This window comes from Cryptomeria japonica, chromosome 6, assembly GCF_030272615.1.
Source record: "Cryptomeria japonica chromosome 6, Sugi_1.0, whole genome shotgun sequence".
In the NCBI taxonomy this organism is placed as follows: Eukaryota; Viridiplantae; Streptophyta; class Pinopsida; order Cupressales; family Cupressaceae; genus Cryptomeria; species Cryptomeria japonica.
Window position 1 is genome coordinate 40,036,806 of NC_081410.1, and position 24,911 is coordinate 40,061,716.

The 24,911-nt window shown below is 35.1% G+C and overlaps 1 protein-coding gene across 4 annotated transcripts in view; it reads right to left on the reverse strand.

Moving 5' to 3' along the window:
* LOC131072127 (sodium/proton antiporter 1) overlaps positions 1-5,746 on the reverse strand; it is a 140,908-nt gene extending 135,162 nt beyond the window's left edge. The window contains exon 1 of one of the 4 annotated variants that reach the window (XM_058008190.2): positions 5,727-5,746. In XM_058008190.2, the coding sequence (XP_057864173.2) occupies positions 5,727-5,729 (3 nt within the window). In that variant the 5' untranslated portion in view covers positions 5,730-5,746. The other 3 variants (XM_058008191.2, XM_058008189.2, XM_059207109.1) reach the window with 3 other exon arrangements.
* Between the last annotated feature and the right edge of the window lie 19,165 nt (positions 5,747-24,911).

A 24,911-nucleotide genomic window follows, 5' to 3' on the forward strand; every position in this document is an offset into this window, starting at 1 on the left:
GGGTCCAGAGCGAAAATCCTTATGCACCTCAATTTATCACTTGTCAAGACCAATTTCATAGTTCCTTAGGCATGTTTGGGGGATTTTTGACATGTTCTGACCTTAGGAGGTGAGTAAAGGTGGATAAGATGAGGATTTTGGCCAAGATTAGGAATTTCGCTCCTGACCCTTCCAAAGGGTCCAGAGCGAAATTCACTATAATCCTCATTTGCTACCTTGAATGAGCTTAAAACCTGGTTCCTCAAGTGGAAAACAATCTATATTTGCCTCCAGGAGAAGATTGAAGTTTGAAAAATGAGCAATTAAAGCCTAAATCGGGATTTTCGCTCGTGACCCTTTCAAAGGGTCCAAAGCGAAAATCAACCTAAGACTCATTTCTTGCCTTATTTGACCAAATTTTGATTTGCAAGGCATTTTGAAGGGAAGAGTAGATATGTTTGGATGTCGGAAATGTTTGAAAGCTTTGAAAAAATGAAGGATTCTAGCCAAGAAGGTGAATTTCGCTCCTGACCCTTCCAAAGGGTCCAGAGCGAAATTCCTTACAAGCATATATTCTTAATCTTGCTTGATCTTAAAACCTTGTTCCTAGGGCGAAGAGAGATGAGATTTTACCTTGCAAAGAGGATTGGGGTTGAAAGAATGATGATTTTGGTCTAGAAAGGGAAATTCACTCCTGACCCTTCCAAAGGGTCCAGGGCGAAAATTCTTCAACCACCTATTTTCCTTTGCCTAAATTAAGAAATTCGCTCCTGACCCTTCCAGAGGGTCCAGGGCGAAATTTCACCAAAACCACCTTTTTTCCAAATTTGTGACAAGACAATTGCAAACTAAAGTGAATTGGGATGGAAGAAGTCTTTAGGAGTAACTTCAAGTTGCTAAGGAACATTAAAATTGAAGGAATTGAGCCAAATCAAGAATTTCGCTCCTAACCCTTCCAAAGGGTCCAGAGCGAAATTCTAAAATCCACCTATTCCTTTCACATTTGTGCCAAGCCAGGCCTAGACAAAGATGATAGAAGCCCTTGAGATTGCCCTTGAATGGATTTTTGTCTCCAAAAATGATGATTTTGGGCTAGAGGAAGAATTTCGCTCCTGACCCTTCCAAAGGGTCCAGGGCGAAATTCATTATAGGTCCTGTCCCTGGCCATGATTTCTGGCGAAATTCTCTTTTCTAGTCATTTTGAGGTCAAACAAAATGTTGCAAGCATGGGAGAGGGATCCAAGGATGAGAGTCCAAGTAAGCACAGTGAAAAGAATGGAATTGAGTGAGGATAAACAAGCAAAGCATGAAATTCGCTCCTGACCCTTCCAAAGGGTCCAGGGCGAAAATCCTAAAATCTCCTATTCTGCCTTGCAAAACGAAATCAAACTTAGATTGGGTGAAAGAAGAAAGATAATTCCTAGCTTTGTGAGGTCGATTGAAGTTGGAACGATCAAAAATGAGCTACAAGAGGAGAAAATCGCTCCTGACCCTTCCAAAAGGTCCAGAGCGAAATTCTTAAAACTTCCATTTTTGCCCCAAATTTACATCAAGCTTGGTGTTGGTTGAGAATGAGAACGTCCTTGGGCATGTATCTAAGCAAGTATGATCACAAGGTGAGAAGAATTTGAGCAAGGAATGCAAAATTCACCCCTGACCCTTCCAAAGAGTCCAGGGCAAAATTCTTATGGAGCCTGTCCTTGGAAAGGATTTTAAGCAAACTTCATTTTGATATCTTCTTGTTAATGATTTAAGGTAGGAAATGCTATGTTGAAATGAATTTATCATGTGTCCTTAATCATCTTTTGTTGTGTTTTGGCAGATGAAAGAAGACCAGGACAAGGACAACCTTCTCCAGCCCAGCATCAACAAGGACGACCTTCTCCAGTCTAGCATCAACAAGGACGACCTTCTCCAGTCCAGCATTCCAAGGAAAAGTACACCATCCATCCTGCACATCAAAGACAAAGGAGGTTAAAGCAAGGGTCCGTTGGAGAAGCAGACAATTTCAAAAGAGTTAACTAAAGTTAGCTTCTCAGCATCATCAAATTGAATATCTACCAAGTTGCAAGTGTCAGACAAGGTGGCATCCCAGTCATCACTCCTCCAGTCAGATTGGTCCATCTCAGTGTGTCCAGATTCAATGTACCTGACTCCTCAAAGATGGCACAAACTTCGATGTACCTACCCGATTATCCATTGGTCGAATATTCCAGAGAAGACATGTGTCCAAATAATGCAATTATTTCATTGGTCAGAATTAAGTTTGTTGTAACAAACCCTAATTAGGGTTTCATTGTAAAATCTTGGCCATTAATCTCAAATGGATCTAAGCCATTGAATTGTATTGAGGGCGCTATATAAGCCCTGGCTCCTCATTTGTAAAAGCTAATAGTCAGAGGATAGTTAGTCAATAATAGCTAATAGTTAATAGTTAGTAATAGAGGCCAGAATAGTAGAATAGCAATTAGAGTAGATTAAGAAGATAAGGCAAGACATTGTTGCCTTAATTGTAAAGACTTCTTTTCATTGAAGATATAGTGGAATATGTTGTTTCTTTGCAATGTGCATGGTCTCTTGTTGAATCTTCATTTTGATGATAGATGATTAGATTGAATGAAAGAAGCTGTTGAATGCATCTGTGTGGAATCCGTCTAATCCATACCACTAGCCTCTTACTGATTGTAAGTGCGCCCTGCATGGTCAACTGGCATAAAATGAGCTTAATCTCAAGTCGTCACACGTCTATTGTTCATGCATTAACTTGAATGATGATCAATATCTGATGGTGTCCGATTTGAATATATTTGAAGCATCCCCCAGAAGATCGCATTGAGTTGGTGTTGAATTGTTTATCTTGATGGTGAGACCCAGCCCAGTAGGACTCCACCTAGTCATTCATCCATCTTCTCGCATTCTAGGTAGTAGAGAAGACTTCTTGAACCCTGCATCTTTTACCATTTGTTTGTCTTCCAGTTAGTTAATAGGACCTGTGATTCCAGCAAATCAGACGTTTAGGTCGTCAAGTGTAAGTCCCCTTGTGATTCCAGCAAAATCACATCATACCACAGAGAGCTTATCCACACGTAGAGATCCTACATACAGAACCTTGGAGTTACTCCGACTAATCCTTCAGCGAGATCTTCAGCAGTCGGGAACTTTGTTCAAGAGAGGATAAGATACTTCGGTATTTTATTCTGTGTTCGCATGTGCATAAAAAACACATCAACAGGTAGGCACAAGGTCACGAGGTCCGATCTCCCCCCAACCCATGTGCTACTATTTGCGTGTCGCATCAACGTCACTGGTCACGTTAAAAAGTTTACCCAACGCATTGCAATTTATAGGGGGGGTACCTAATTTTTGTAGTCTATAAAAAAAGGGTGCCAGCAAGATTGCCATGTTCGATTATACATCTCTCTGCAATGGTCCCAAATCTACTAAATTGATTACTTCCTTCTTTCAACCCATTGTAGATATTGGAGGCATTAGGCACCCTCTAGATACTACTGATTAACATAGATAGAGACATTGCTCATCCTTGCAATCTACTATGACTAAGGCTCCTCAACACCCCAACCCTTACTCTAATGCTTGAGGCACTATCTCTTCTCAATGTTAGGGACCCTCTTACACCCCTCCTCCAAAGAACAAATATCCTCACATCACCAATTTCTTCTCCACCACCAACAATTCTTTGGCTTGACCTATTAGGAGAGGTTCTATGCAAAATCAACTACTTCCTAGGATTGCCTTGACCAGCCCTTGATAAGTATTCTCAAACTTTGCATCTATACTCCTACAATGATCAATGATAATACCATTAGCTCCTCCAATGCATCCTAGAATACCATTGCCTAATGGTTTTGGTCCCCCACCCAAGTCATCTTCATTTGCTTCCATTGCTTTGTAGGGTCTTCCACTCACTTCTTTTCATACTTGTACTAGTTTGGGGTTTACTATTTTCAAGCTAACCCACATGAGTCTATTTCTTTGTTTGATCCCATATTTTATCATTCATGAACATCAAAATGTTCTCTTTTCTTTCTCATTCATATATCACCATAAGTCATTTAAATATAAGAACCAATTGCCACCCCCTTGCTTGTATTCCCGAGGGATTATATTTATTTGTTTCATAGCCATTCCTTTATTCATACATTCCCTACCCTATTTGAAAAATGATAGCTCTCACCAACCTCTTACCTACATCCCCTAGTGACTATACTTCAATTTGATAAAGACATCTCCTCAATCATATCTTCCCCTATCTAATATAAGTAAATATTTATTTGTATATGAGCGTATAATTAATCTTATGTCATATGTGTGTACTATAAGTGGGTTTGATGGTGAAGGCATGTATACTACATAAAAAGGTAACATTCAAATTTAGAGGGGTAGTCATCTACCAAGATTTAAATCTTACAGGTACTGTAAGAATCAGGTTCAATCTGTAAATGACTGACAGAATGATTACCCTTATCGTAACAATTTAACTTAAAAAAAACTTCTGATATAGATATGTGCTTACTCAATATATTATAAACTGCTACTTAGAAAGCATTATCTGTGTAAAGTAGTCTATCACTTTTCAGAAAAAACAGAGATTGTACACCTTATTCAACAATATATAAGCTAAATGAAAAAATAAAAGCTGCTTTTAAGAAGAGTTTCATATGCCAAATTGGTGTCTAGCTTAGAGGTAAATTATAACTTTATACGCTTGGTCTGTTCTGTTTCAAAATGACGTCCCTGATCCGGCATCTTCTGGCGTCCGAGCATTAATTGTAATTCAGCTGATGTTTCGAAAACTAAATTTCTGGATTGTGAATGATCAAAAACACTGAAAGAAATTAGTATCATCATTGTAATAATTTCAAAACCTCTGTTTCTTCTTCTTGGTTCGAAGCAACTCTTGTGACAAACTGCTTCAGCTTTGGACGAATCATTTTGAGAGCGATCTGAACCGCTGGTAAACCAGACTTCGAAATCCGCTCCTGTATGTTTAAGCCTTTAGCCGGCCGGAAAACTACTCCCGGATAAAATTGAGCCCTGTGAGGACGCAACATAATGTTCCTGCTGCCGCACAGCCCAGCCATCCACATATTCTTCCACACAAAACTATTTTACAAATTTAAACCAGAAAAATCTCTTAACCTCTCTAATACAAAAACTTTGGCGGTAAACTGCACCAAACCCCTCCTATTCAAAATCCTCTGTAAAGAAAGCACCGAAACCCTTAAAATACCGCAAAATAAAGGGGAAGATTTAACATAAACGGAAACATTGAAATCCTTGCCTCTAAATCATCAAATGTTTACAGCGGCCTCTAAACTGCAATTTGGCCACTAAATTGCGATCTGCCTACTAAACTAAATGACATTTTGGTGAAATGTTGCTGCTCAAGGAAAATAGCAGGATATTGGCAAAACCCGCCTAAACAAGCGATCAAAAAATAAAAATATGGCCCTCCCAAAAATTTAACAAAAAAACAACGACGATAAAATTGGTCGGGAATTTCGATAAACGAATCAGCTCTAACGCGGTTGACGAGGAACACATCCTTAAACAAAGCAACGGAACAAACTTTCAAACGTTGAATAGTGTCGTTTTGAAATTCGAAATGACAGTTCCGGCACCAAAATAAATTTGTTAAAGCCTTCGATTAAAAACAAAATTGTCACAATTTCGTATTCTACTGTACCGAAGTTAACGTTCAGCGTTTTTTAAAATAAAATTTGTACCATATAGATAGATGCTTATAACATGGCATTGTCATTAAATCAAAATGTTCATTTTATATTTCGATCGTGTACTTGGCTGCTTGTCTGTCTGGGCAACAGATTTTTCAGATTCTTCTTTTTTAAGAGATTTTTAAAAGTTTTGTCAGTGCCTTATTTTTATTTTTATTTAAATTTTAAGGGAAGAAGAAGAATAATAGTTTTAACGTGGAGGAGAGTCAGGAGACTAAGGTTGGGGTCTCATGGAGCGGGCCTCCTGAACGTCGGATGCTGTAGAGATTTTTTAAGAATTTTTTTAAAGCAGGTGGTCCCATGAAATGTGTAGCACAGTCCTGCTTAATTAAGCCTATAAATTGAAAGAAGCTAGTGGTGCCATGAAAAATGAAATGTTTGGTGGAACTCATCTCAACTCTTTTCCAGTAGGGCAATTTCTAGCCCCATCCCATTTTCACCCGCTTAAAAATGGAAGCCTAAAAAATAGGAGCTTCTAATTTTTAGGAGCTCTTCCTTAAAAATAGAGCTTAAGCCCCTCCCATGGGACCCCTGCCTAACAAAAGGATGGGTACCTGAGGAAATTTGTTGCTTGCAGCCAGTTGTTGAATATTCTATAATTTATTGAGATTGAGTAGAATATTCATAGTTACTTTCCAATATTTTTATTTACCTTATAAAAATGGTAATGGTTATTCTCCATACAAAACTGTATAATTGTTAAAACATAAATTCACATAATATAATTTAATTTTTTTTCTATAAAACAGTATTGAGAAGGCAAATTAAGAACCTTTAAAAATCCCCTACAAATTCTTTATGATTTGTAAATTTTGTGTTTTTGATCAAGTATTGTTTCTTATGAAGAATATACGGTTATAAAAATGTGGTTTTTAAATATGGTTTTTAAATATTGAAATATATTTTTATGTGTATGGTGTATACAAGATTAATTTATACAATTTTAATTTCAATTTATTAAACTATCTCCTTTCATGTGATTGATTTTTCAAAAAAAATCATTAAGTACAAATTAATTTAGATCAAAAGTTGTGATTGATTCACTTGAATGTGAAGAAATAAATAGAAAAACCAAATAAATTAAATGTGTGAATATTTATTTCTATTTTTGAAATAGAAGGTTCTATATAAGTGTCATAACTTCATTCACCAATGTTAAAAAAAAAAAATCTTCTACGGTTGTTCTAAAAGTCCAATTATTTGTTGTTTCAATCAAATTTGTGATTTTTTAAACAAGAATATTTTTACTGGCTATATATCATATATAGCCATTTGACTATTGTTCATATTTTTCTCCTCGTATTTAATTTTTTGGGATTTTTCAAAAGTGTCCAAATTATTTGAATTTTTTTAGCTCTTAAAGATAAAATAAATTTCACTATATGTGACAATTTAGATCATAATCACATTAATTTATCAAGTACTTTTTTTATTAGATGCTGAATCACCATACAAGTTAGAGAAGTTACCTTTACATTGTCCATGATAATCTTTGAGTGCTTCAAGATAAAATGGTTTATGAAGGAAAATGGAGTGTGATCTAAAATGATATTGAAAACTATGTCACATTTTTTATGGAGAAGAAAATCTCAAACACCATACAAGTTATATATGTTAATAGAAATCTTTAGTTTATGAATTGCGAAAAAAAAAAAAGGTATCTAGAAACATTATTGCCTTCCACTCAAAATTTTGATTTCTTATATTGAAAAAAATTACAATTATTTAAAACATGTCCTAGAGGTGATGTTTGCAAGCATAAATTTACTGTAATTTGTAGGAATGATCTTGTAGCCTATGGGAATAATCTAACAATTCACAAACTATTGAACTTTACTCACCTTGGTTCTTGATATCTAAGTGCATGTAAGAAATGTGGTGTTATAAAGATATTTGAGAAATTTGAAACATGTAAGGTTCGTGTTCACATAGGTCAAGGCCCTAAATTAATTGAGTTTATGGCTCTAAATAAAAGATTGAGGACATAAGACAAATATGAAAGATTTTCCTAGAATAATGATCACGGTGCAATTTTAAAGTAAATTTATGTTGTTACTTAAAAAGGAAATGTGTTCTTTAATTAAAGTAGCTTCTAGATCTTAGATGATTAGCTTTCAACTAAGTTTAATTTTTCAATATACCACCCTAGACAATAATTTGGTACAAACCTACATCGTAGTCAACTCATAATAGCTAAAGAAAGGATAAGAAAAGTTTAAATTTATTTTTTTATTATTTTAAAACTTTGAGGTTATATGCACAATCATAGACTAAATTCAAATTAGATTTGCACTCACATATCTAACCCAAAGAGGGAAAATAGAATATTTATTGAATGGGTTGAAATTTGGGGGATATGTTATGATGAGATCTAAGATAGATGAGATTATTCATTAACTTTCATGCAATTTAGACCATTATGCACTACATTTGATGCATTGAAGATGGCATATTCACAATTGACTCAAAACATAAGGGAAAGGGGCATGGATATGCAATTTTTATTATTATGTTTTGCCCTCATTTTGACTTGTATGTGAAAGAAAATGCATGTCAAAGTAAATTCAAGTAGCCAATCTGAAAAATTTAAATATTTTTTAGACGTATAAAAGGATATTAGATCTTTGCAAAATAGTAGATTGTGAATCTAGAAAAAATGGACACTCTTATCACAGTGATTATTTCACCTTGATCATCTACATGTACACAAAAAATTGTATTATGAAATGTGACAAAGAAAAACTTCCTAACTATGAAAAACATAAAAGGGCTCTAACTATGCAAATGAATATAAATAATCATGTAAGAGAGATAATCATCAAGGGTGTAGAATATTTTTCCTAGTATAAGAAAATGATAAGGCAAGATGGTCATACATGCTAGATAAGAATTATGTTAGTGTATTAAACATGTAACTAGAAATATAATACAAGGCACATCAAGCATATATGAATCATCAATGATTGAATAAATAATCATGTAGGTATCATGGACACAATTAAATATGTCTAATAGGATGTAAGCAAAGTTAGTACCAATATGTGGAATGACCAAGAGTGTACCTTATGTCCATTGCAAACACATAGCTATACGTTGATTTGAGAGAATGGGAATCTATTTGCTAGTAATTGACACCTTTCCCTTAGAGAGAAGTATGGATGTATTTTCGTCGACACGAGGTAATTTTCTATGTTTATATACCATGGAGTGTGTATTTGTAGAGAAACTTGAGATGCTCATCTAGAAAGAAGTCATCTTTAACTGATTCTAGTTTTGTATTTGTGAGGCTAAAAGAAAAGTTTCCAACAACATTTGCTCTACCAAGTTTGTTGATTATGGAAATATCAAATTTCTACAATTAGAGTAATCATCTAGCTAGCTTGCCACTAACAATGGGTTTGTTCATCAAGTACCTTAATGCTGCATGATTTGTGCATAAAAAGACTTGATACCCAGTTTTGTAATGTCTAAAAAAATTTATTGCATAAATGAGTACTAGCATCTCCTTTTTTGTCACTATATAGTTGAGTTTTGTTATATGGAAGTTTTGCTAGTATAGCAAATAACATACTTAACCACTCCTTTATGTCCAAGGAATACTCCAACAACATGATATGAGGAATCAGTATGAATATGGATGAAAGATTCCAATTCTAGGTGTTTTGGTTAATATATCTTTTAGAGCTTGAAAAGATTTTTGGTATGCCTTAGTTAATTCAAATTACGCATCTTTAGCTAGCTGGACAAATAATGGTGATGCAATCTTGCTAAAGTCCTTAATGAATCTTCCACAATAACTAGCATGTCCTAGAAAGCTTCTAACATCCTTTTGCTTAACAGTGATAGGGAGATTCTTTATTGCGACATTTTTTGTAGGATCCACTTATATATCTTCTTGAGAAACATAATAACCAAGCACCACACCTTCTTGTATCATCATGTAACATTTTTCATTTCTTAACGACAAGTTGTTGTCCTGACATCTTTGCAACACCTTCTTCAAGTTGGCCAATGCGTCTTCATAATTATCATCATATGTAGTGAAATTGTCCATATACACTTTTACGCAGTCATGTGTCAAGTCTAAAAAAATGTTGAGGACTGGTCTTTGGAATGTAACAAGAGCATTGCAAAGGCTAAAAGAGGGGATTGCATATGCATATGTTCTCTAGGGATAGATGAATGTGTCTTGTCCTAATCCTTTAGTGCAATTATGATCTAGTTGTAGCCACTGAAACTATCCAAGAAGGAGAAGTACTTCTTTCTTGCTAGATAGCCTTGTAGTTAGTTGATGAAAGGAAGAGGAAAGTGATCCTTCCTTGATGCTAAATTGAGTTCTTTGTAATCCACAAAAATCTTCACTTCCATCTTTTATTAGTAATAATCAAAAGAGGTGAGACCCACTTATTATCAAAGATTGGATATATAAACCCAACATCTAGGGGCTTCTATAATTCTATATTTACTATTTATTTCACAATTGGATTCATTATTCTTTATGGTTGTCTGATTAGTTTGTTGTCTTCCTTGATGTAAATATTGTATGTACAAAGATTCAAATCAAACCCCTTCATGCCATGATATAGTCCTAGGAAAACTTCTCTTATGTTCCTGCAATAGGAAAATTAATTGTGTTTGTTGTTGCTTATTAAGCTTGATATTTATGTTAAGATATCTGCCAAGGGTGATCTCCACTTGAGTAGCGAGGAGACTCATTGATGAAACGTTCATACATGGAATGCCCATATCATTGGCACAAGGAAGCATCTTATGAAGCATATGTGCAACAGACAAACAATAATCAGATAATGTTGTAGGAAGCAGGGCATATAGTGGGAAAGAAGAACAAGCCAGATAGAATGGATTGTCCACATCTATGCTATAGTCATTTTGGATCACATGAGATAAGATGGTGTCTTTATCTTGCATCTGAATCATGATGCTTCTTTTAATTATCATAAGGGTTTGGAAGGTATTTTTTTGTTACCTCTAAGGTCAATCCATATTATCTAACCAACCTCATTATTTGGTTGTGTTAGTGGATATAAAGCTAGTTTCTTCGTAACATTTCCACTTGAAATTATCATTTCACCTTATCTACACCCAATGAAAGCATTTATAGTAGCAAGTCAGGGTCAACCTAGGATAAGTGGATACCCCCTAAGTTGGCTTTAGGTTGTATGATTATGGAATATGTAAGATACTCCCAAGAATCTAATGTAATAACTAGGTCTTCCACAATCCCTTCTGGTTTTACAGTTGAGATGTCAGCTAGCTAAAGGACAGTGGGAGTACACCTCAAATTAGTCAAATGCAAGTTTTGCATAGCCTCCCTAGTCATTACATTGATGATAGCCCCTAAGTGAATTAGGGCATTAAGTATCAGTATCCCATTGATAGTGACTTGTATCACATGACTGCTAGGATTAGTATGCTTTGGGACAATGACCCTTCCTAACCTTATATTCGCCAACTATCCCACAACATAAACAATTGGAGGGTCTTTCTTCTTTCTACATGGTTTATTTAGGTACAACTCTTTGTTTGTCTAATTATAAATAGGCACATCCTTAATCGCTTAAAACAATGGAATCCTTACATTGACATTTATAAGTTGGCCTAAGAAACCAAAGACTAGTTCAAGTTCATGCTTTTGTATGCTCATCCTTTCTAGAAATGGTGTTGTCAAAATCTTAATGGTCTCTTGTTCAAGTCGATAACTATGGTTTCTCGATGCGGGGTTAACAATCAATTGAAGTTTCTAATAAAGGAATCTCAATAATGAGTGGTGGTGTTAGAGCAATTAGAGTTCTACTTAAGAAAAGGTGCACTTTATTAATGTCTACAACATAAGCAGTGAACATATATGCATATCACTAGCATAGATTTTCTAAATAGAACGGTTATTGCTAAAGAACACAAATGGACACCAAGAGGGGGGGTGAATCAGTGTATTTCAAAACTTTAAGTTCAGTGTGCAGATTTTAAGGATGTAATGCAAACATAAATACACGCACACAAGAACACATCACATAACACCAGATGTACAAGTAAAATCCAATGTGGGAAAAACTTCGGTGAGAATAGTTGTTGGAGTCTACTGCTCCAATCCAACCTCATAGTAAATAATAGTTTACAATGTTTAGGGCACCAACCCAAGGAGCATCAACCCCTAATTTTATGAGCACCTACTCAAATGACCACCTACCCCTGCTCTGAGCACCCACTCAGATATTTACAATGATTATTCAAGATTACAATTGTAATAATGAAACCTCGTTACAAATGAGTTTTGTAACACTTACACATTTCTCATATCATGAGAATGACTTTCTCTGTCTGCTGAAAGTTTTCCTTTGTTTTTCCTCCTTCCTCTGGTTATCTTCTTCTCTCTACTATAGCATTACTCTCCAGAATGCTTTGTTATTGCTTTGTGCTGACACTTTCTACTTTGGTAAATTTTCTTTGTTTTCTCTTGGAAGCTACACTCTCTATCTCTCTCTCAACAGCAACACTATATTTTACCGCAACAACACACTTCTCTTCAGCACACTATATATTCTCTCTACACACCCCATCAGTCAACTTGTTGACATATCATTATTTTCCACCAACCAATGTCGAATCATATTTACAACTACTGCTGGATTAGATCAACTTTGTACATATCAATTTTTTCTTCTACTACAATCTTGAATATTTTATTCAAGTCGGTTGTCTTGGAGGTCTGCAACTCAAGAGATTTTATTCGTTGTCTTGAATTAGATCTCACATTAGCTGCTTGAATTAAATGCATCCAATATTTCTTCTGGTCATTCTTTGTACTAAGTTGTTATTTTTAGCAAGCTTGATCTGTTCAGTAGATCTGATCCTAGCTTTGTCAATCACCTCGAGCTCATCAACCAACTACAAAAGGTTCACCATTAATGAGATCACCATCCTCTATCGACCTACCCTAAAAGAATCGACAACAATCTTCATCGTCACCGACTTCTACATATCTGATTTGTTCTTCGACTTGCCAGGGAGCAATATGTCTTCATTTCCTTTGTCCATATCATTCAGTCAAGGTCGGTTAACCACCATGTAAATCATTTTGCCTATCGACATGCAGACATCTTCTTATTCATCGTCCAAGTCACTTGGTCGATCTTGGTCAATTGTCCACGTGGACCTCTAAGTCTATCGACTTACAAACATGGTCGTGAAGTTAGTTACAATGTCAACAAAATACCCTTTCATCTTTCTGACAAGTGTCCTCTTATTTGCTTCGTACATGCCACGTCATCCAGTCAAACTTGGTCAACGCCCATGTGAACTATGGAGCTACTCAGATCCATTAAACTTCATATTATGGCTAACCTTCATTTTATCCGCCTCACATGTATGTCTACTTGTTCTACCCATGCGAGATAAGATTTTGTTTGTTTTCAAGAAGCCTTCACTTTACTTTGTTAGCCCGCGTCACATATGTGTGGTTCTTAACCTACGTAGGATAAGCCTTTGTCTTTTGCCATATTACTTTCTTATCCAGCAAACTTCTCCCTATTGCCATAGGAACACGCGGGATAAGCTTTGTGTTCCCTTTGACAAGCATCTTATTCTTCTATGTTATCCCATGCGAACCTTGTGTATCCTCTTACTTCGTGCGAGATAAGGTTTCTCTCTTTTGTCTTTACTTTTTCTTATCTTGTGGGACCACCACATAACCATCTGTCTCATGCGAGATAAGCTTTTATTCATGGCATGCTTTCACTTGTTAGCCTGCGCAACATTTTTTGTGCCACTTAACCCACGCGAGATAAGCAGGCGCTTCACTTAATTTTGTTTTCTTATCCCGCGGGTCCATTGACATCATCCTCGTCTCATGCGGGATAAGTGTCTTCAAGCAATATCCCTTTGATTTCTTATCCCTCGAGACCATTTCTCTACAAATTTCACCACGTGGGATAAGGAGTCGCGTTTACTTTTGTTAGCCCACATGACATTGTGTGAACTTCTTAACCTGTGTGGGATAAGGTAACCTACAATCTTCCCTTTAGTTTCTTGTCCTGCACGACGTTTGTTGGTCACTTTTGATAACATGGGATAAGAGGGACCGCCTTGTTCAACAAACTTAAGCTATCCTGCACGACCATCGGTGGTCACATTTTGACAACGTGAGATAAAATATAACACTGTTCTCTTCACTTAAGTGTTATCCTGCAGGGTATTCAACGCTCGTCCAACATATTGCGGGATAAGAAGAAACATCATGTACACCTCACAAGTGTTATCTTATGAGGTCAACACTCTTTCTCAGGAACATCACAGGATAAGAGGATAGTCTGATTTATCCATCAACAATGTTATCCCATGGGGTCATTTAACCCTCAACCAACATGTTGCGGGATAAGGGGAATACCATTTTTTTTTCATCAGAGCTATCCTGCACGGTCTCTTCCCTACTCATGAACACAACATGGAGGCTTTGATAAATGTGTCTACAATTACACCACAAAATTCTACGTACAAATCCTCATGATTCTCCCAAAACCACAATAATGTGTTAGCCGAATTTAATCCTCTCATTAAAAGAAACCCATGAACACATTAAATAGTAACAAGAAATTTTCAACGTCGAATCAAGATATGCTTGATATATTGATTTATATAAGAAATGTCAGTACAATTTGAAGACAATTCTGCAATATCTCCATTTCTATTCAAAATGACTAAATTGTTACATAAGCATACTTCCTTTCTATAGCTATTCTCAGTGACTTGACTCTTAAAAAACTATGTCTACCCGCCCAAATCAAAATTTTAGAACCTGTACAAATGATCTTGAATTCCTTCTAATATAAACGAAAGGGAGCCAACAAGCTTTAGATCATTTGTACATGTTTCAAAATTTTATTGAACAATTTTAGAATATGTCGAAGGCATCTTTACATTACATATAAGACATTGTTTGCATTTGGAGTGAAATTTTGTTTGTTATGAAAATATAATCTTTTGATGTGGACTTGATTCTCTCAAACTGCTTTTGTTGATGTGGAAGCTCCTTGAATTTAAAATTGTTGAAGATAGAGGTGCTGAAATCTAATGACCCATTGAAATGCAAATCAAATGCATTCAGTTCCATTTTGTAACTATGAGGTACTCATGATCTACTTGATCTTTGCCAAGGTCCTTTCTTAAAATAACTAAAATGTAATTTAATGTGCACCCATTTCACTCCTACCTTGTTATTTTGAGGTGCTTGTTTTAATCATCAATAACAAAAAAAAATTCATGCCATTGTGCTATTTGTATCCTTGTAATTGTTGTACCTAGGTCAAACTCTTTGCACTTGCTATCAAATGTGGCCTTAGTTTTTCAATTATAAACTTACCATACCCAACATCAATTGCAATTATATTATCCAAGACTATATGATATGTTGCCATCTGTAATTTTTTCCCATCATCAATTGCTAGAAGGATTATAGGCACACTTATATCAAACTCTTCTTTCCATTCTTCTATAATTTTCATTTCACTGTGTTCATTCAACAAGTAAAAAAATGACTAATGTTGAAGTGTGTGGAAAAAAAAAATCCTTTAATTTCCTACTCCTTTCCCTTTATAAATTGAACTTTCAAAAAATCAACATTTTGATCATATTTCTTGTAGGGATGATTGGATGGGGACCATTTTGCAAATGTTGGGTGGCTAAAACTAAATTGTGGAGAGTGTGAACTTGTTGTTTCCATCTTTCATATATTGGCTTCAAAGTAGGCAACAAATTCTTACATTGTTGTATACACTGTAATAGAGACTAATAGAAATTGTGTACATCATCACATTTACTTACAACCTTTTCCAATAAATGCATGAGAGTAATTTTCATAACATCTAAGGCTATGTCTTTGGCCATTTCTCTTGCCTTGAGCAAAAATTCTTCTGAGGCTTCCAATCTCCATGCATAGTCTTCAACATTTTCTATGAGCCTAACTATCTTATCTATAGGAGATGTGTCTCTCGTGGCAACATGAGGTTGATAAACAATCATAGTTCCTGCAGAAACTAGGGGAGGACCCATCATTCCCTTAGCATTTTTCAATCTTACTTGATCCATATACAATTTGTTGTATGCCTTATTTAAAGTAACCTAGTCCTTGTGCAACTTCTTCTTCATGGCCAATCTCACACATTACTTGTGCAACTTCTTTTGTTTCACCCAAATGCTTTGTTGTCTCTTCATAAGGCACTATGGGAGGTTGATCATCACTCCTTTTCCTTTTATGTGGTGGTTCTAAATCTAGTTGGGCTAATGGTTCAACATTTTTAATACATTTAGCTCTCAATTCCTCGTGTCTTGGAGGCTCGTATTCTAATCCATCCTTTGGTGCGGGAGATTTTTCATATATTTATTCAAGATGTCTAAACATGAGTTCCATCCTTTTAATCTCATTCACCTTCTTAGAGAAATAACCACAAAATCCTAGATTTATATCCTTTCTTTCCTTCTCCATTCTTAAGAGGATTGACCACTTTTTTCTTCTTTGTACGCTTTCTGATGTGTTGGACCGATTTCTAACAACATCCTTCTCATAGTACATCTTGTGAAACTAATGTTCACTTTTCAACTTTTATTCCTTCATAGTGTCAATGTAGCCTTCACAATCACAAGGCCTTAACCTAGTACATCTCAATTGTACATTGTTTTGATATGGTGTTCAACCCTCTACAGTGTATCACATCCAATTGTGAAGTGAATGTGTCTAGCACACCATGGGAAGTTGGTCCCTTTCCTTTCTTTCTCCATTAACTCCTTTTCCATCCATATCAATTGGAACATAAATTACAGGAAACCTATTCTCGGGAGCACAATCCTAGGCAAGAAATGTGGTGCCTGGGGGCACCAATATACTCTTATAATAGTGGAATTTGAAAAGAAGAAGAAATCACCAAATTTGTGATCATGGCCCTCATCTGGTCCCTTATCCTTTGGCCTTTGATCCTTAGCTCTTAAAAATTACATATTTTTTTGTGGTGACCTTGTATAAGACAACCAAAACCATCCCATGATATTCATTTCAAAATTCTCATGAAACACCACATAATATGAATTAACATTTTTGTCTATCCCACACATATGTCCAACATTGGACTAGATATGGGTTTCCCAAGTTATCCATCATTTATAACCTCATTTTTGGATGCCAACTAGATTTGTTCTGAAATAGGATTAAGTATCACAAGAGAGAATAATGCTTGAAGTTGATTATAGTGTCATTCTCCCTAACCGTTCACAATCCTTCATAGATCTCAGGAAAAATGTAGGAGGCAAAATTATAATCAACATTAACATCAAGGTGTTGGATGTGCATAGCAAACATCAATATGTTTTATGGTATCCCTGTATCAGCATGGTATATTTTGACAAAACAATTTTTAAAAGTAAGATCAAAGGGTTCCTATTCAAGAGTTGAAACCCCAACTACTTCGTTCTTCAAAAACTTCTTTCTATATTTGGGGACTTTATTGCATCTTAGAGTTTGCCTTTGTGCCTTGTATTGTTTTTCAATCTTGTCAAGGTCAATAACTATGGATTGTCTATTCAAATAAAAACATTAAACAATGGTAGATGACCTTATATCTACTAAAATAGAGCCATCAAGTATCCTCATTATCTTGCTTATAAGCTCAAATCTTTTGTCAAAACCCTAATCAGGTTGACCTCTATGAACTCATAAGGAAGAACTAATCTTACCACATCAAAAAACCAGTGGTTTGAAGTTGGAATAGGCTATTACATCATAAAAGAAAGAAAATATATCCCACCCTAAAATTGGGACTATGGCATCTCTACAGTTTGCACATGCATCTCAGAATACATTCCTAGGGCTAGTTTCTGATGAAGAACCTGGTAGAACTTCTAATATATATTGGTTAATCAATCTAGGTTTCTTCTCCTTAACCCCTGAGGATTCTCCCTTCTTAACCACATACTCACTCCTCTTTGGTAGCATGATTTTCTAACTATTTTATTCAAAGATAATGTAAGGCCCTACCCCGACCCATCCTATCTCTTCAGTTATTTTTATTTTGGAACTATTTTGGATGCTAGTTTTGACACACTATGGATATAGAACTTTTCATGGTCCCGCGATTTTGGTAACATTGATATATGTGGATGCTTCATTTCTATGCCTTGTGGATTATAAAGTATTATATGATGCTAGATTAGGGTAATATTGTGATGATGCAGATTATTATCTGAATTTCAGGAATTGTTATAATGTTAGAAAAATATTTGCATATCTTGTAGATGGATCAAATTTTGAGGATTATGATAATTGCTTTGATTTGTGATAAATCATATTTTATAATGACAAGCCTTTGTGGAATGAATGTATTGCATTCTGATTTTGTGTTGTATATTATATGAGGTTATTTGGAAAGTACTAATGTTTAAATTGAGATGTGCAGGAAATTATCCATGTGACCATGGAAATATTATGGAGAATCAAGCCTAGGCCAATGTGCGTTAGTAAAACCAGGGGTTGTCTATTTGGAGAGACAACACCCCGTATGTACTGTATTTTATTCGTAAATGTAAAATGTTGCATGAGTGTAATTTGTATTTATTGGATTATTTAAATTGTTTAAGGGACAATTGCCATGTGTTTATTGTGATGTGGAATTATTTTGTAGTGTCACTTGACACCTATGTAGTATGTGGTGTTGGCAATTTGTCATGTCACCTTTTTAAGAGTTTTATTTTTGATTAAATGTTATATCCCCTAATAATCCTTGAAGGAACCAAGAGATCTAGGTTAGAGAGCCACAAGGGAGGTCAACTCAGAGTTGACCCGTAGGTTAACTTCAGGTGGACTTTCTGGAGGTCAAATCAACTCCTAGAGTCAATTTTAGAGCTTTTCTATTAGGCCTCATGGGGTACCTATGGGTGAAGGCCAAAATTGGCCATGTGTCTTTCCCTTAGGACTTGTTTAACCACCCAAAAAAGTGGTTTTCCCAAGATGGACGAATTCCATCTATAGGAGTGCCCTCCTTGGTAGGATAACCTTCTTGGAGAGAGTAATCCCTCTTCCCCATTCCATTTCCCTTCTCTAGACACCTAGGTTAGGGAGTGTGTAAGACCTAGGGAAGACCAACCCAATGGGAGATCTCTCACACTATCCAAGAGGTTGGAAGGAGTGAGAGAGGCCTTCTTAGGCTAAGAATGGAAGCTTAGTGAGCTAATCACCCACTCTCCATTCTCGGAGATTTTTGAAAAAAAAAACACTTGGAAGGAAAAAAAAGAGTTTTAGGAATTAGAGGAATTTGGGGGCCAAGGAATTGCAGAAAGTTGTGTGGATTGGGCAGCTCATCTCCAACTAAGTTTAGCATACCTATTGGCAGAATAAGGTTGGTTGTTATCTCCTCTTGGTTTTGTTGTCTATGTTAGTTATGTTGTTTTTTTGAAGGAAAGAAATGCTTGTAAAGAAAGTGTGTATGTAAATTGTTGTTGAAGAAAATAATGTGTAGTTTCATTTCTATGTTTTTCTGTTTTGTGTTCTTGTTTTGGGAGTGTCCAAGATCTTCTACTCTTGGGAGAGTAGGATGATCTTGGGGTGGAAGAAGCATGACAGCCTTGGGTGAGAGGCTCTCCTTAAGGAGAGTGATCTCAAGGGTGTCCTTTGTGACCCTTGCTGCATAGCCTTGTGTATGCATTTGGGGGTCATAAGGGGAGAGAAATGGCTTTGAGCCTTTGGGGGGCATAAGGTGGTTGGGAGGAATTCTGTTGAGTATTTTGAGTTGCCATGAGGTGGCTTGTGTTATATTTTTGGCTGCAGTCTCCCCAATGGTACTTGGTCCACTTCCACCCGTAGATTGATCACCCCAAGTGTGGTGAAAGTGTAGCTTGGGATGGGAAAGTGTATGTGTTGTGTGTTTTCCCTATTGTTGTGTTGTATTGCCTGATTGTAACCCGTCTAGGTCTTGGTTCTCCTAGCTCGGGGGTGGCTTCTGGTAAGCCTAGGCTGGGAGGTGAGCATTCCATGGTCACAGTCCTAAAACTTTACTTGCAGGTGGCTTGGGGAAAAAGACTAGGAGTTGCAGATTTTGTGTTGCAGACTTCTATTTCAGATTTCTGATTTTTATTTAAATGCAGAAAAGAAGAAAGAAATGTAACCTTATGATTTGTAGCAAAAAGAAAAAAAAAGAAGAGAAAGTGCATATGTAAATATAGGGCTTAAAATGATTCTGTTTCTATTTAAATAAATGTAATTTTTATTTTCTATGTAAAAAAAATTAGAGAAAGATGACTGTTTAGATTTCCTACCCATTTTCTTATTTGGGTTATTGTAACTATCATTCTGGAAAAACAATGTAAATTTCATTTTATGTTTTGATGTCTATAGTGTTTGTTGTAGTCTACATTTCAAATCTAGTCTATACTCTTGTTATTTACTGCAATATTAAAGGAAAGAAACAGAAAAAGAAAAATGCACTAGAATTCCTTATTTACTATTCACTAGTTTATTTACTGCATTAGTAAGGAAAAGAAAAAGAAATGCAGTAGGGTTATTATTTACTTGCATAGTGTAAATTCTATAATTTTATGACTGTTTTAAAAAGAAAAGAGAGAACTAGTATTGTTTTTTATTTCTCACTATTAATTTGCACAATTTAGATTTCTGTTATTTTATGACTGAAAAAAAAAGGGGGTAAACAGAATTTGTTTTGTTTCTGTAGAAAATTTTAAATAAAGGGAAGAAGAAGAAAATAGATCTATTCTAAATGCTGTTAGAAAACAAAAAAAACAAACAGAATGTAGATGTTTAAAATCTCAAAACGATATAAGGGTTTTTAACCCTATTACTTCAACATTTAGTCATATATATATTTCTATATGTATATAAGTATATATATTGAAAATATATACCTATATATATAGAAAATATATATATATATAAGATATCCTGTATATGTATATCTCTGTAACAACGAAATTAAAAAGAAACAAAAACATGTATTCTGAATCCTGTGCATCTCTGTTACAAATCATATAAAATATAATGCAGAATAAACCCTTTTATCCTATATATATATATATATATATATATATATATATATATATATATATATATATATATATATATATATATATATATATATATATATATATATATTCTGCAATCTCAAGTCATGCTCTGTGGGTGCCTGTAGAAGAAAATATCTTCATATTCATAACTTATATTGTGCATATATATATATATATATATATATACACATTGATATTCAAAAATAAACACATCACATAAGCTATGCCCCACGAAATGTTTAATTGAAAAACAAAAAAAAAATATAGTAATAATAATGCCGGCCGAACCACTATGTGTAAACACAATGGACGGCTCACGGGCCGTGCCACTGTGTTTACCCACAGTGGACGGCACGGCAGCCGAGCCACTATGTGTAAACACAGTGGGCGGTGCTCGGGCCGCGCCACTGTGCTTACCCACAGTGGACGGCACGGAGGGTGCCGCCACTGTGTGTAAGCACAGTGGACGGTCCGCGGCCGCCACTGTGCTTATACACAGTGGACGGCAACCGCCGTCACTGTGTATAAACACAGTGGCGACCGGGAGAGCCCCACGCCGCCTCCTCTCTGCGAAACCCTCCGCCGTGCCCTAGCTTTGCCGTACCTGCAACCTCCAAAACCACAAAAAAAAAAGGGACACTCAATAAAATATAGACGTTTAATAAACCCTAACCCATTTCGGGTTAGGGTATAAAAGGATGAAAAATAAAATAGGTCAAGTGTAAATTATAAAAATGCAACCCTAACCCAATTTCGGGTTAGGGTTAGCATTATAAGAATTATATATATATATATATATACAAATAAATAAATAAATATATATATATATATATATATATATATATATATATATATATATATATATATATATATATATATATATATATAAGGGAATTAAATTAGAGCATCATAATTGATTTTTAAATTATAATGAGGGTTAGTATTTAAAAAAAAAAAAAAAAAAAATATATATATATATATATATATATATATATATAAGGAATTTAAATGGGGATTTTTAAACATTGATTTTAATATATATATTTTGGGGGCAATTCAATAATGGGATTTTTTTTTGACCATTTAGATTGGAGTTTTAAACTTGGTTTTAATATATGAAATGGGATTAATTAATGATAGGATTATTATATGTCCATTTATTCCTTAGGAGATTCGAAATTTTAAAATAGTAAAATTTTAAAAAGGGATTTAAGAATGAAGGGGTTATCAAAATTGGAAACACCATACATTAACTCGATTAATTTAATTAATTAATCAATAGACTTCCCTCATTATATTTGGGGTATTAGGAAAATTTAAAAGGGGAATTTGTAGAACCAATTTTTATGGACCATAAACCCTTGGGGGTAAGCTTGGGCCAAATTTAATTTAATCGACAAATTAAGAAGTTAGGGAAAATTAGAATTGGCCTTAGCTTATTGTCGGTTTTAGTGGGCAAACGACATTGTAGTAATTCGAACCCTCATCAGTTGGATGTATATAATAATTTTGCAGGTGTATCAATTAATCAATAGCATTATCCTTATATGGATTGGGAATGATTTAATACCTTAAGGTAACCAATTATTCCTTGATTTAATTAGCGACAACTTGTCTTAGGTAATTGAGCTAGCTAACTAATCGGCAATGCAAATTAATCTTCACCAATCAAGTCACTCGCTAGAGTTGGTTATTTAACTTAACCTTAGTAAGTAAGTTAATTACATCCTAGATAAGACAAAACTTTAAATACAGTCGTTATGTATTAGGATTTATAGCGAATTCATGACGTCAAAAAAAATTTTGTTGTTCCGTTTTTGTGCCCTAAAGTTTGGGCACGACAGATAACTAAGGTTTTGATTGAAAATTCTTGAAAAATCAAAGACAATTCCAACACAACACACATGAGAGAGACCCATAACTTTATGATATCTCTTAGTGAAAGCATAATGAACTTACTAGTTTTTTGTCATGGAAGAAACGCCCTAATTTGTCCCCTAAATTCTCTTTCATTGTTGTAGAGCTTCATTCCTAAAATCTTCAAATGCAAAGTGTTTAATGAAGTGCAAAATGTGTAATGAATTTATCTAACCTTGAATTTATTTTCTTTAAACTACAACTCATCTCAGTCTTATCGCAATTAATTCAAATCATGCAAATGCATTCAATTTGGTGGTCATACTTTTATTTGAATCTAGTTCGTTGATCTCATAATAGTGTATGGCTGAGATTGGCCATATTTAGTTTGACTACATGAGCCAACATTGCCTTTTTATTTATACCCTCACCTCGCTATCCCACGAGCAAGCTTGGGTCGATGTAGATATCCTTGCGAGGCCGCAGGGCGCCGTTCTTTCAACTTGTAGTTGGACCCACATGTACACGTGGCACTGCCCCACTATTCTATGATATGCCTCATATCTTAGTCACCACCTCGCACGGCCATGGGGTGGAACTTCTTCCTTTCCTTGTTGGACCCACTTAGCTTTAATTCTACCCTGCTATCCTGCGGCACTGTCTACCCAGCTCCTATGATGCACCTGCATGCAATTATATGTCTATGTAAAATGTATTATATGCATAGGATGTGTAACATGTATTGTATGCATAGGATCTTACGATGCACCGACATGCAATTATATGTATATGCAACATGTATTGTATGCATAAGATGTGTAACATGTATTGTATACATAAGATGTTGGTGCATCGTAGGGGCTGGATAGACATTGCCCTATCATGCGGTCTTCATTTAACAACTATCATTAACCATTGGGACCACTGAATAACATATAATAGTTGGTTTCCTTTACATCTCGTTGTCTCGTGATCTTCCTAGCAAAGCCGCTACTAACTATGTGGGGGAATGGGGTAGATTGTTAATAGTTTTACTACTTAGCATCAAAAAGTTACCCCACCATCTTGTTTCCTATAACCTCTTGCAACTAATAGTCACCACATAGGGGCATGGGGTAAATTGTGAACGGTCTATATTCTTAACATATAGTTGTTACCCTACCATCATGTGTACTAATATGTCATTGCAACAAAGTAGTTGAATTTCCTATGGATTTCTTGCAGTTGTTGACAATAGAGTCAAAGATAGTTCTTGCAACCAAACGAAAAATAATGCAGATTGGACATTCCATGTTGAGGTATTTATCCAATGATGTCAAAAGGATTCATTTTAGTAGTGAACTTCTCTAGCATATGAAATACATTCACCAGCATGACTGTCATCAATTTTCTAATGCATTTTTCATTATGAACATTTAAGTTTCTCATCATGGTTGGTTGGGTAGTCGTAATAGGGCTCTATAATTGTTTATGCTTTCCTATATTCAATAATCTTCTTCCTGAATAAAAGAGCACATATGGTTAACGACATTTCTTCTACAAACCTCTCATTGCAGCAACATATCGTTTTTCAAGTATGATTAGCTTTCATGAATGAATGAGTATATGCTAACAGTTTTTATTTTAGTTACTTGATTCACAACATATCGTTTTCAAGTATGACTGGTTTTCATGAATGAATGAGTATATGCTCACAGTTTTTGTTTTAGTTACTTGATTCACAGTTAATTTGAAGAGTGCATTTACCCCAACTCAAGGCCCACTTGAGATAAAGTGCCACTCTATATTTCGTTTATGTAATATAGTTTAATATCTCCTTTAAATTAGCAGGTTTTATGATTCATTTTTGACAATCTATAGCATAGATTTATGATTCTATATTTTTAAATTCATGTAGCAATATTGTCTCACGAGAATAAGCTTAGCATAGATTTGTTTGTTAACATCTTTTTTTTTAGATGTAATTTATTTTGAATAAGTGTTTTCTTTGAATAGATTGCGATCTTTTTAAAATCAAGCAACTTAGATAGCTCATAGTGCATATACAATGTTGACTCATTTCAATTTTATGAATCTAGAACAATATTTAAATGTACCTTATACCCCATTAGAGCTTTCTCAATGCAGGATGGATTCATCTCTAAGTTATAGAATTTGACCTAATCAGCCTAAATTATCAAGTAGATATAGGAAACCCTACACATTTGACACCATTGTCAGGGATGGTATCAAATTAAGAGTTTT